This window comes from Alosa alosa, chromosome 8 (assembly GCF_017589495.1).
Source record: "Alosa alosa isolate M-15738 ecotype Scorff River chromosome 8, AALO_Geno_1.1, whole genome shotgun sequence".
NCBI classification, from domain to species: domain Eukaryota; kingdom Metazoa; phylum Chordata; class Actinopteri; order Clupeiformes; family Clupeidae; genus Alosa; species Alosa alosa.
Genome location: NC_063196.1, coordinates 30,973,881 through 30,987,196, shown reverse-complemented (window position 1 = coordinate 30,987,196; position 13,316 = coordinate 30,973,881). Strand labels below are relative to the sequence as shown.

Sequence of the window (13,316 nt, the reverse complement as noted above, 5' to 3'; positions counted from 1 at the left end):
TCTTCCTTTACCTCTCTCCCTCTCTACCTCTCTACCTCTCTCTTCCCATGGCCTCTCTCTCCCTCCTCTCTCCCTTTTCCTTTACCTCTCCTCTCTCCCTCTCTCTCTCTACCTCTCTCTTCCCATAGCCTCGCTCTCTCCCTCCTCTCCTCTCTCCCTCTTCCTTTACCTCTCCCCCTCTCTCTACCTCTTTCTTCCCATAGCCTCGCTCTCTCCCTCCTCTCCTCTCTCCCTCTTCCTTTACCTCTCTACCTCTCTCCCTCTCTTTTCCTCTCCTCTTTCCCTCTTCCTTCACATCTCCCTCTCTCTCTCTCTCTCTCTCTCTCTCCTCTCCCCTCTCTCTCTCTCCCTCCTCTCTTTCTCTCTCCCTCTCCCCTCCCTGCACTCAGTTTGTTTTCTGGGTGCTTTTCCACTCCACTGTCCAGGGTAACTGGAGCCGGATCTGACTAATCCCCAGGTCAGCTCTGCACATGAGGATGAGGTGGGAGGATGGTTATGCAGCAGGACTCCAGCAGGAGGAGGCCAGGTAGAAACACAGGCAGGTCAGCTCCAGGGATGTGGGACACCACAGTAGCTTTCCACTAGCAGCGTTAACAGGGGAGTTTTGAATGTTCTAACAGAAGATTCTGTTCCGCAACAATGTAAGGTTCTAAAATTCCGTGTTGAATTCAATGAACCGAGATATTCTTTAGAACGTTCCATTTCCAACATTCCCGGCTTAAGGGTGCACTACATCATTTTTTCGGTTTTGGTTGTTGTGAATAGAAAGTCTAACGGTTATAAAAGGTTTTCCAGACCTGCGTAGATTTGAAGAGTAATGAGAGTATCATGTTACTTAGTACTAAGTAGCCACTTAACATGTTTGAGTCTTGATAATGGCAAGAATAATGAAGGGGAAAAAAGCCTGCAACAGGACACTTATAATAAGGGGGAACTTTGAGAGAGACGTTAAATCATGCCTTTGGATTTGCATTACTGTTGTAAGCCTAGACTCATTTGTGGTTGTTTTCAAAAACATTCAAATCAGAGTAGTATTATTACTACGTAAATACGCTAATGCTTCCCTCCACTTCTCCTTCTCCTGCTGCCATTCTTTCGTCTGTGCCTTCAGAGCGCAACTTGTCAACACCAGCGCAGGCATTTTAATCAAGAGAGTAGCTATGATAGCAGCACTTGACCCTCTGCCACGAAAACACTGTAGCATAAGCAGCAGGAAAAACAGGGCTGGAGCTGAAGCGAGGTCGAGATGAAAGCACAGTGGGGCCTTTAAAACAAACATGGGATTAAAACAGATGCTATCGCAATGGTGTATGTGAGGGGCATGGGGGGCGGGACTGGGTTCCTTCTACCACGCACTGGGCTGGGAATGATGAATACACACAAACACACACACACACACACACACATATGCACGTACACAAGCATACACACATGCACGCACACACACACACACACACACACACACACACACACACACATATACACAAAGCATACACACATGCACACACACACACACACACACACACACAAGCACGCACACAGAAGAAAACACAAAAGGTCATCTCTTTGGGGTTTTCAAGCATCTTTTTTGCCCTCTCGCTCTCTTCTGGAGCTTTCATTGTGGAATGCACTTTTGAGGACGCAGTTTCAGAGCCAAATCATGCTCAACACCCCCAACCCCCCGTCCCCCACACAACACACACACACACACACACCATATCTCTGAGGAGCCAGATTTATATTTATGCATCTGTGGCTTTTGCAGGGAGATGATTTGGAGTGAGGGAGTGAGCGGGTGTGGGCTTTTCAGAGACACCATATCCAACTGTGATGCAAGAAACCTCCGTTTACCAGCAGGGTCTGCTTACACACCTGGAGTTTATCAGCGACCGATCTGCTGTTCTGCTATAAACTCAAATATCTGTCCGATGACCATTCTTATACATTGGCAGACTCTAGTGTGGGTGTAGCGAAGGGAGAGAGCAGTCACCCCACCCGGCCTTGAACTCCAGAGTACTAAACCTGCAGCTTGACTGCAACCCCAGAGAGCCAGGCTCAGTGGTATAGCACATACTCAACCGTAGTGGGTGTTTCAGTGTTGAACTTGGTTCAACTTTCAAAGCGTAATGCAAGCGTAGACCGTGCGTGTAACTTGGGAACGAGACAGAACTTCTTTTGAATTATAATGGTCTGAGCATTGCGTCACGCTTAACCTGTCCGGCTTCATTATTTCCAATGTGATCCCCACCTTATGCCCATCACGGACTCACCCTCCAGTTGAACCTCCTTCTTCTGAACGGTGTACTTAAGCAATGCAAATGGGGCCACAGGAGACTCACCCTCCAGACGAAGGCCCTCCTTCTGAACGGTGTACTTTAGCAATGCAAACGGGGCCACAGGAGACTCACCCTCCAGACGAAGGCCCTCCTTCTGAACGGTGTAGTTTAGCACTGCAAACGGGGCCACAGGAGACTTGGCGATGACAATCTGACATAAGACAGAAAAGAAAAGAGAAGTCATGAGAAGATCTACATGTTTATTTCATGCTTTAGCACAACTAGTGGGGGGTGGCACAGTACTTAATATATTCAACACCATCATCATCATCTTTATTGCCAGACTTAGGGTCCATTCAGAAAACACAAACACAAATACAGAAATGACACACAGTGTAGCATACATTAAAAAAAACACTTCTTATAAGTCACAAATACAAACACAAAGTGTTTTCACAAGGCTGACTGGTCTCGTATGGCACTGATCCTAGGATTTGCCAGCAGCATAACCATGTTGTTCTGGGAGTCGTTCAGGCGACAAATAAATTTGTACATCAAACTTCGCAATAAGACCTGAAAGGTGCTGACCCGTGCATTACAGAACAGGTCAGTTGCACAACAGCACCTGGGTTTCTTGAGTAATATCCCCATTAAAAGCATCCAGAAGCTTCTGCACACTGGCCTTTTTCTCCTGGGTCCAAAAGGGAGCACTGTACCGAGCAGAATAACAAGCTCTGAACAGACTTATTGTGACATCATCGAGCCCATGTGGAATTTACTTGCCAACATGTTAGCGTAGGTATATCAAATATGACACTGCCTTAGAGATCTGATCTCTAATGTCTTTTATTACATTTATTTCACTTTATTGATACAGTGTACAAGAACAATCCTTTAAAACACATTGTCAAAATAATTTATGATATGACTGCCATCAGCACGCTAAAATATGTTAATGGTAATAAGTAGTAATTATGTGAAGGGAGGAAAAAGTCTGTGTTGATGTGTAAATGTTGAGTAGATTACAAATTGCATTCATAATTCATGACTGTTTATAGTTTTAATGCAACATTCAAAAGGGAATTCCTGCATTCTCTCACAGGAAAACAGAAATGCATGGCAACAAAAGACAGACACCCTTGAGACAGTGGGATACCATATATGCAAAAACAGAAACAACTGAGAATGGAATGAATGTCATCAGCATTCACAAGCACAGCCAAGGGAAATGCGCTGTGTCTGTGTGTTATACCACGATAGCAAGTAGCAACATGAATATACAACAAAGTTCTAAGTAGTAAGGTACTTTGTAAGTGGATCTGTGGCCTACATCTAATCACTGACCTGCCATGTTTCTCGTTTGGAGGCAAGTCAACATGCTCTAATGGTACAGTATGACTAAACGTGTGTGTGTTTGTGTGAGTGTGTGTGTGTGTGTGTGAGTGAGTGAGTGAGTGTGTGTGTGTTCGTGTGAGAGTGTGTGTGTGTGTGTGTGTGTTAACAAGTTCTCGGAGCACAAACCCTGTGGATCAGGTGTCTGGGCTGTGTTGTTAGGTGTTGTGTGGGAGCTGTCAAGGTGAATGCGGTGGCTCCAGGACACCTAATCCTGGTTTGGGGGGGTGAGGAGGGGAGGGGAGGGGTGTGGTGCACAGTGCATGGGCCTACCCTCATGCCTGTGAGGGAGTGCTGCGAGTGTGTGCGTCAGAGCCTTTTCTCCGCTTTTGTTCGGCGCCCCAGCTCGGTATAGATGGACAAAGACAGAACGAGAGAGAGAAAGAGAGAAAGAAAGAGAGAGAGAGAAAAGAGAGAGAGAGTGTGTATGAGTGAGAGAGGGTGTAGAGAGTGAGAGAGAGTGATGAGTGTGTGTGTGTGTGTGTGTGTGTGTGTGTGTGTGAGTGAGTGAGTGAGTGAGTGAGTGAGTGAGACAGAGAGAGAGAGAGAGAGAGAGAGAGAGAGAGAGAGAGAGCGAGAGAGAGAAAAGGGTGCACCAGTGAAGGGGCCGCTCACTGGGGAGAGCTGGCTACTCAATCCGTCCGTCCAAAGAGGAAATTAGGCCAGAGAGAATCAAAACACTTCAGCCTGGAGGGACTGGCCTCTGCTGCAGGGCGAATGGAGAATGGCCGTCTGTCTGTATGGGGCCGGGGCCTCGTGACCACCAACAGGCCACAGCAAGGGAGGAGCAGCAACATGATAAGGAAAACAAAAGAGGCCCAAAAGAGGAGAATGAACTAAACAACAAAACATTCAGAGATGCTCCACGGTGTTGCACAGGTCTGAACACACGGAAGCATTTACCACCTGGAGTGAACAACAGCAACAAGGCTACTCTTTCAGAACAGCCTAGGCGCACACGCACACACACACACACACAATCTCAGACACACACACACTCTCAGACTCAGACACACACACACACACACACACACACACACACACACATATAGACGAACACACACACACAGACACACACACATGTATGCACACGTGCACACACACACCTACTGTACACACACACACAGCAGCTGGCAGCCGTGGCCTACTGGTTAGCACTTCGGACCTGTAACCGGAGGGTTGCCGGTTCGAACCCCGACCAGTAGGCACGGCTGAAGTGCCCTTGAGCAAGGCACCTAACCCCTCACTGCTCCCCGAGCGCCGCTGTTGTAGTAGGCAGCTCACTGCGTCGGGATTAGTGTGTGCTTCACCTCACTGTGTGTACACTGTGTGCTGTGTGTGTTTCACTAATTCACAGATTGGGATAAATGCAGAGACCAAGTTTCCCTCACGGGATCAAAAGAGTATATATACTTATATATATATATATATATATATATACACACACAAAATTGGGGTTAACCTTAGCCTTGTGAGAGACTAAACCTCTGACTGTGCTATTGAAGCCTTTATTGCTGCTCGAGTTAGCAGCTGGTGGTAGGCTCTGCTGGCCTGGGATCAGTTTAAACATGCACACACACACAGACACACACACAAACACATACACACACACATACAAACACATACACACACACACACAGACGTACTGTATGCATGCACACAGACACATACACACACACAGACGTACTGTATGCATGCACACACACAGACACACACACAAACACATACACACACACAGACGTACTGTATGCATGCACACACACACAGGCTCTGCTGGCCTGGGATCAGTTTAAACACGCACACACACACAGACACACACACAGACATACTGTATGCATGCACACACACACAGGCTCTGCTGGCCTGGGATCAGTTTAAACACGCCTGCGGGCTTTTCTCACCGAGGCTAGAATTACCTGCGGTCAACAATCAATCCTCAGGCCCAAGGGCCGGTGGGGGCCAAAATCTCCCCGCATTTCCCATCAACCCCTCTGCTTACTCTGGCTGATGCACGTCCACCGACAGAAACATAAGCATGAGGACGACGATGGGCAGACGAGAGAGAGAGAGAGAGAGAGAGAGAGAGAGAGAGAGAGAGAGAGGAGTTGTTGAGTGGAAGGGTAGGGATGGGATAGGGTTAACTGGGTAAAGCTGTGGGGGTCTCCCACATCCCATGGTGCAACCCTGGGTCACGTCCCTGGACATAACTAGGTTCTTGGTGGGGAAAATAAAACAGAAAGTGCCTGGCTTTTCCCCCTTTTGGGCTTTCTCTGTGTTTGACTGTGGAATGTTCTTAGAAGAGGTGGTTGTTGGGGGCCGTTCCAAACCAGCATGGCTCCACCCTCCACTGAGGAGACAGGCCACATTCATATTTATGCTCCTGCGGCTTTGCATGGGAAGGTGGGGTGGAGGTGTGTGTGTGTGTGTGTGTGTGTGGTGGGGTTGAGACACAGTATCCTCTGATGACGCAAAAAACCTCAGTTCACCTGTGTCTATTCAAACACCTGCCTGTCCACGGAAACACTGGGTGGACATCTGGATGTTGGTAGCTTTGAAAGACCTCTCTTAAGGGTTCTTCTACCTTGCCATATTACAGTTATGATGCTATATTTATAACTAAAGATTTTTTTCATAAGCTGGGACAATATGATCATTCATAGCCAGAACACATTTATACAGGAGCTTAAAATCATAACTCTGCATACACTCACTCATCTGGAGAAAAGACATAGACCTATGCAGACTCATGCCCTTTACATACTCAACGTTCCCGACCGGTAGCGAGACAATGTAACGCCAAAATGACGTAGATCTCACTGTGCGCCAGGATTTTGGGCAGGTCGCGCTCGGCCGTGCACCACTCTATTTTTTTCAGCTGAGCGCGACAGAGCGGAAACCGGAAGATGGTCTAGGTCGAAGGCAAGCGAGAGTTGCAGTTCGGAGGTCTGTTTTGTTACAGTCGTAAATTTTTAATAGTTTGCTGGATAAGTTAACAAAGTTACCATCGAGAGTCGCAACACGTGGAATTAAGAGGAAAGAATATAAAAGATTTCACTACAACTTTTATAAATACCAATCTCTGAATAGATTTGACCCTCAGGCATACCGGTAATTTCCCGACTATCAACTGAGGTTTGTACATTAATTTAGCAAAATGCCTTCAGCTATGAGGTTAATACACATGGGGATGGGAATGCATTTCTATTCCTCATTCTTCTTTATGACTAAAGCTCCATCTGATTTTGAATAATTGGGCTATTGAGCATTGTGGTTTGAACAAGGATGCGGGTATTGGGTAATACATGACTGTACAAATCCTTCATAAATCACATGCACATGCAAGAGTATCTCAGCGTCTCAGCTCACCTGTCTTAGATGGCTGTCCACGTACTGGACTATGAGACGTGTGTTAACGTTGTGACTCCAGGTGTTCCCCAGGGCAGCGGTCACATAGCCTGAACCCACGTGACCTTCCCCACCAGGAGCTGTGAATGAAACATGTCCAGTTAGCTCCAGATGTTTGTTTCTTCATTATGAAACAGCTAATCATGTCTAACTATAGGCCCACTTAGTGAAGTTCTCAAAGCATCCTTCAGGTGTCACTGAGAGGATATGCAGAAAATAGATTTTGCTTACCCTAAACAAAAGTATAATAATCTATGCTCAGAATTGGGTCTGTATCTTTCGTGTCATCAAATGAATCAATTAGTTTGTATTATTTTCACAAAAGGGCCCAGCGAGGGCCAAGGAAGAGTAAGATAGTCTACTTATGTACCTGACACAGGTAGTCTCGATGACAATCCTGCATTGTTATGACGATGGCTTCGTATTTGCTTTGTCTTTGTCTCTCTCTCTCTCTCTCTCTCTCTCACACACACACACACAACCTGTGTGTGTGTGTGTGTGTGTGTGTGAGGGGTGGGGCATATTTGCAAGTCGCGCTGGTGCACCTAGTTATAAAATTTCAATCGCAAAATGTCTCCAAAAAAAGTGGCAAAGCGTGACTGGTGGAATGGCGGCACTGTGGAGCAGTGTTGAGCCCAGCGCAGTGTTGAGCCCAGCGCAGTGTTAAGCCCAGCGCAGTGTTGAGCCCAGCGCAGTGTTAAGCCCAGCGCAGTGCCATCCTGTTTTCCTTCCCTTCCCTGTGTGTGCCCTCTGCCGTGGCCTCCAGCAGAGCTGGAGCGGACAGATGTTCAGACTGATCCCTGCACCAGAGACAAGGGAAGAGATTACGGACAATAGGAATGCCACAGGAACATTGATAATATCGTGTGAGAGCATGGAAAGATCTCCATTTCCTTGCTCTCACTCTATCTCTTGCTTTACCACTGCAGAGGGCGCTTGGACACACACACACACACACACACACACACAAACACACCCCTCCTCTCTTCATGTGAGGAAAAGAACAGAAACACAACTTGTAGCACTCAAAAGAGCCCAGTTAATGTACGAGGGTCCCAGCATTTAGTCACTGTAGACACATAGACACACACACACACACACTCAGCACTAAAGAGCAGATCTATTCAGCTCAGGTAACTTCCCTCCTACTCTGCCTTCAGAAAGACATTCAGATTTCAGAAGCGGCACTGACATAGGCCAAGGTCACCTACCATCCGTCAGGTGAATCAGCAGCCAACTCTGTGTGTCTGTCTGTCTGTGTGTGTGTGTGTGTGTGTGTGTGTGTGTGTGTGTGTGTGTGTGTGTGCCTGCCTGAAAAGTCAGCTAAGCTCAGGTTCCATCCATATAGATGGATGGAGCAGAATGGAGAGGAAGAAGACAGAAGGACAGAAAGAAGAACGTAAACATCACCTACATAACTGCTAAGGTAACTGCTAATACACTGCACATACACATTTCATTTATATTATTCTAAACCACCTTATGTAAATCAACTGTATACTGTCTACACTGCACTATATTTCTTGACCTGTCTATGCACCACCTGTCTATACTTTGTATATCACATTGCACTGCTTTTTTTTGCACTTAAGGTTAGACGCAAACTGCATTTCGTTGTCTTTGTACTTGTACTCTGCACAATGACAATAAAGTTGAATCTAATCCGATCTAATCTAATCTAATAAACAACTCCCACATGAGGAAATGACAAATCGTAGCACAACAGAATGCAACCTTCCTTGCATCCATCAAATATGATCTGTCAAGACTTTATCTTTCTCTTAAATTGTGGAGGACGTCGAAGTTCACGTAACCAGCATCTCTGCAGACATATTAACTGTTTTCAAAAAGCGCTCATTAAAAGGAAACATAAAGCACGAGTATACCCCATCAGACACACACCCTATCAGACACACACCCAGAGGATCCTGACACCACAACATCACAACGCACAACGGAGCCGGACAAAGGAAGAGGGTGACGGGGGGGAAAGGAGACCCTGGACAGAGACAGCGAGAGAAAAGGACACATGAAGAGGAGGAACGGGAGAGTTGAGGATGAATTGGTAGAGATATGGAGAGGGAGGAGGAGGGGGAGGAGGGCATGTCCCATTGTAACTGTCTGACTCCCGTCAGCCCTTCAGACAGATAAAGAAAGAGACAGCGTAGGAAAGAGACTGATTCACAGACCGAGAGAGAGCAGGAGGGAGAGAAAGAGACAGGGACAGATAGATAGAAAGAGAGAGAGAGAGCAGGAGGGAGAGAAAGAGACAGGGACAGATAGATAGAAAGAGAGAGAGAGTAGGAGGGAGGGAGGGAGAAAGGGAGGGGAGATCCCTCAGGAGAAAGTCCACGTTTAATTGAAAGAGGAGAGTGGTGTGTTCGGTTACAGGTCAATGTTAAAGAGTCTGTTCTTTAATCCAGTTGTGTTTACTATACACTGCACACACACACACACACCTAAAGGGTGTGTGTGAGACAGTGAAACTGTGAGGGATACAACGCCTTTCACAGTACCCCTCTCTCTCTCTCTCACCTGTGAAGAGAACATGTAATACCTGTGCATTCAAAATGTGGCAAGCTTGGGCTTTGTTTAAACCGTTCAGTCTTTGTAGGAGCACATGTAGTTGTAGTTGGTAAATGGACTGCATTTATATAGCGCTTTTATCGCCTCCTCCGAGCACCCAAAACGCTTTACAACGTCATTCACCTTCATACATGTTCTAACCTAGTAACAACATCCGTGTGCTTCGGAGTGACTATAGTGTCATGTCACTAATTATCATTGTTGTGCTAATTAGTGTCCCTGTTTCAGTAGCTTTTAGTTACATCATGCATATATTTATTTTCTACAGCTTTTGTATACTTGGGGAATGACATGAAGTGAGTGGGAGAGAGAGTCGGGGTGGGATCCGGAGAGGACCACAGGGCGGGAATCGAAACCAGGTCGCCCGGCGTACAGTGCAGGTGCCCCAGCCAGTCGCGCCACACCCTACAGTACGTGGCTGTGCAAATTGCCCCTCTGGGTTCTGAATCGACCCTTCGCTAAGTCCCGCCCACCGAACGCAGATGAGCCAATGGCTGCCCAGCAGCTCCGCATAGGCCGACACACTCCCACAACTACAGCTCACAGCTCCATTGAAGTTCTAGTCAACTCCGGTCTGAGGTTGACGGACTTAGCAACAGTAACTTTTTTTTTTTGGGGCAGCCGTGACCTACTGGTTAGCGCTTCGGACTTGTAACTGGAGGGTTGCCGGTTCGAACCCCGACCAGTAGGAACGGCTGAAGTGCCCTTGAGCAGGGCACCTAACCCCTTACTGCTCTCCGAGCTCTCCAAGCACCGCTGTAGCAGGTAGCAGGCAGCTCACTGTGTCGGGATTAGTGTGTACTTCACCTCACTGTGTGTTCACTGTGTGCTGTGTGTAGGGATGTAACGGTATAAAAATTTAACCTCACGGTTATAGTGACCAAAATTATCACCGTTTTCGGTATTATCAAGGTATTTCTAAAAGTGTGTTCAATATGTTCAGAAAGCACTGATAGGCCTATTCAAGCTGAAATAGTTTCAAAAAGTGTCCTGTTCACTTTTTTCTTCATGTTTAATTGGCTATATTCTTATAGCTTAACTTACCCTACCATAACTTGGAGTTTGCTATTTCTGTTATTTGGATCCAATGTTCCGCCTTTTAAAATCAGGTGTAGCCTAATCCGAATCGTAGTTAAAACCATCAATTAGACAACAGAATCAGTAGGGTACCAGTTTTGTTTCATTGTACCAGGCCTACTGTATGTCAAAAGCAGGCTCGGATGAAGCTGGGAAGGATTAAACACACGGTTTCCACACCGCGGTAATCAACCGTGATAATTATGATATTTGAAAAGAAAACGGTAATTGTTATCGTCAACATTTTTATCTCAGTTTACCATTATACCGGTAATCGTTACATCCCTACCTGTGTGTGTTTCACTAATTCATGGATTGGGATAAATGTAGAGACCAAATTTCCCTTGGGATCAAAAGAGTATATATACTTATACTTAACTAAGGGGGGCGGGACTCCCGAAGAGTCAATTGAACTGAACAACATGAGAGGGGGTTGGGAAATGGTGTCAAGAAAGGGCATGTTGGAATCTGCTCAGGCCAAAAGCTCTCTGTTATCCCCTCCGTTAGCCACCCAGTCGGTGTTTTGGCCTGGAATCCTGGTCATCAGAACGCTGACCGCCCCCGCATCTGCCTAGGTCACCTCTGGGTCATGTCCTGTATCAGCCACACCAGAGCAGAGGAGAAATGCCTGGAGGAAAGCCTGCGGCCGGCGTACTCAGTCAGGACCTGACAGGGCTAGTAGCCCGGACTTTGCAACATAGAGTCACTCGCTCTCCCTTACCTTCAGAACTGCTCCTGCGGCGTGACAGCGACGATGGCGCTCTCTCGCTCAATTGCGTCGTGATTTGATTGGTTACCACCACCTGTGGAAAGAAAGGAGCGTCAAGCGTTGCTCAGGCATGTCCAGAAACGATGTCATCACAAGCCCCCACCCCCAAACACCCCCGGGGTCTTTACACACCACACCTCTTCCTGTTCTCTCACCCCAGAAACCATCCAGAAATCGCTCAAATGTTTCAGTGTCTCCCGATGCCCAGGCCTCCAGATTCCCACAACTGCAGCACACTAGCAAAGGCTGGGAATTTCCACTTGTGGCAAATGTATCTTCTCAAGATCGTATGCTCTCCACTTTGGATTAATGTATAACATTCCTTTTACGCATGAACACACACAGTCAGACACACATACATTACACACAGCTGGCAAAATCGTGTCCTCTGGATATCTGGCACTCATTGGCATCTACAAACTGATTCCAAGCAAGATTAAATGTCCATTAAATGTCTTTCTACAGCTGTGACTGCTCGGTCCCAGCCACAACAGGGTGTCATTTTTATGGTACAGGGAATAAAAAACAAAAATCCATAACTAATTTGGCTGTCAGCTGGGACAGAGACTAATTTGTTAACAAATGTCTGCACCAACCCATGTCAACATTATTTATAGATGAGTATAAATATAAAGTATGAGTTATGAATCCATTAGACACTCATTATTTCATACAGATGAGTTATGGTGACTTGCCGTTTAACTTCAGAGTGTATGTGCAGATGTGTGTGTGTGTGTGTGTGTGTGTGTGTGTGTGTGTGTGTGTGTACTGTAAAAACTTTAAATCTAATACATTTGATGCTTTACTAACCTATATGAGTCATTAAAATGTGGAAGTTCCAATGCATTCCAATTCCAACTGATGCATTAGCATGCATGCATATTTCTGCACATGTCTAACATTTAGCATTTAACACTTATAATTAACATGACTGTCTCAGGACATTTGCACTGCATTTGCACCGTTTTAAGAAAAAATCCTATGAGCAATCTTGCAAGTGATTTTTTTTGTTGTTGAAGGGATCTCTACAACCTATACTGCACCAGCACCAGGGGGTGCTGTGGTGCACCATGGGAAATCTGGCCACCCTGCTAGAGCTGCACAGGAAACTAACAGCCTGAGCTGCTAACTCCTGCCCTCTAGTGTCATGATCTATCTCTCATACTCAAAACTGTCTTCAACATCAGATCTGGTGAAAGCAGTCTCTATTCATTTCCATTTTTCATGGAGTATCGCCACAGCATCACATGAACTGAAACATTTAATGAAGTAACTGTGATAAACATCAACCATTGTCAATTTTAATGAATGGAGATGGTTTACTGCATCAGCGACTGACCAAGTGGCATGGTCAAAAACACTGAGTGCACCACCCTGTGGAGAAGGAGTGTACAGCAACTGAAATCATCTAATATTTCTATCTCCAACTCAGTTTGCAGGCTTTCCACCCTCTGAGATTTCTCCTTTTTCATTACCCATCTCCCAGTCTTTATGTTCATTTCTACCAATTCTCTCCAACACACACACACACACACACACACACACACACACACACACACACACTAAACTAAACTAAACTGAACACACTTACAGGTATGCGGAACTCCTGGGCCAGGTACTTGAGGGTGGCAGCCTCTCGTCCAAGCAGGTTGCTACGGTGTGTGAGATTGCCAGACAACGACGTGTCAAACTCCTTCCGCACAACAGAAGCGACAGAGTCGAGGATGACCAGCCCGGCGTGACAGGATATGATGTCCTCCTCCAGATGGTCCAGCCTGAGCAGAATGAGACGCTTAGACACCTGGGCTGTG

At 46.3% G+C, this 13,316-nt stretch overlaps 1 protein-coding gene across 4 annotated transcripts in view; it reads right to left on the bottom strand.

The window, feature by feature from the left end:
• Positions 1–13,316, bottom strand: part of rad51b (RAD51 paralog B) — a 44,472-nt gene that overhangs the window by 21,120 nt on the left and 10,036 nt on the right. For all 4 annotated transcript variants that reach the window (XM_048250663.1, XM_048250660.1, XM_048250662.1 and 1 more), the window contains 4 exons: positions 13,097–13,280; positions 11,458–11,539; positions 7,035–7,153; positions 2,409–2,487 (listed from right to left, as the gene is read on the bottom strand). In XM_048250663.1, coding sequence (XP_048106620.1) covers positions 2,409–2,487; positions 7,035–7,153; positions 11,458–11,539; positions 13,097–13,280 — 464 coding nt within the window. The remainder of the gene's footprint in view (positions 1–2,408; positions 2,488–7,034; positions 7,154–11,457; positions 11,540–13,096; positions 13,281–13,316) is intronic.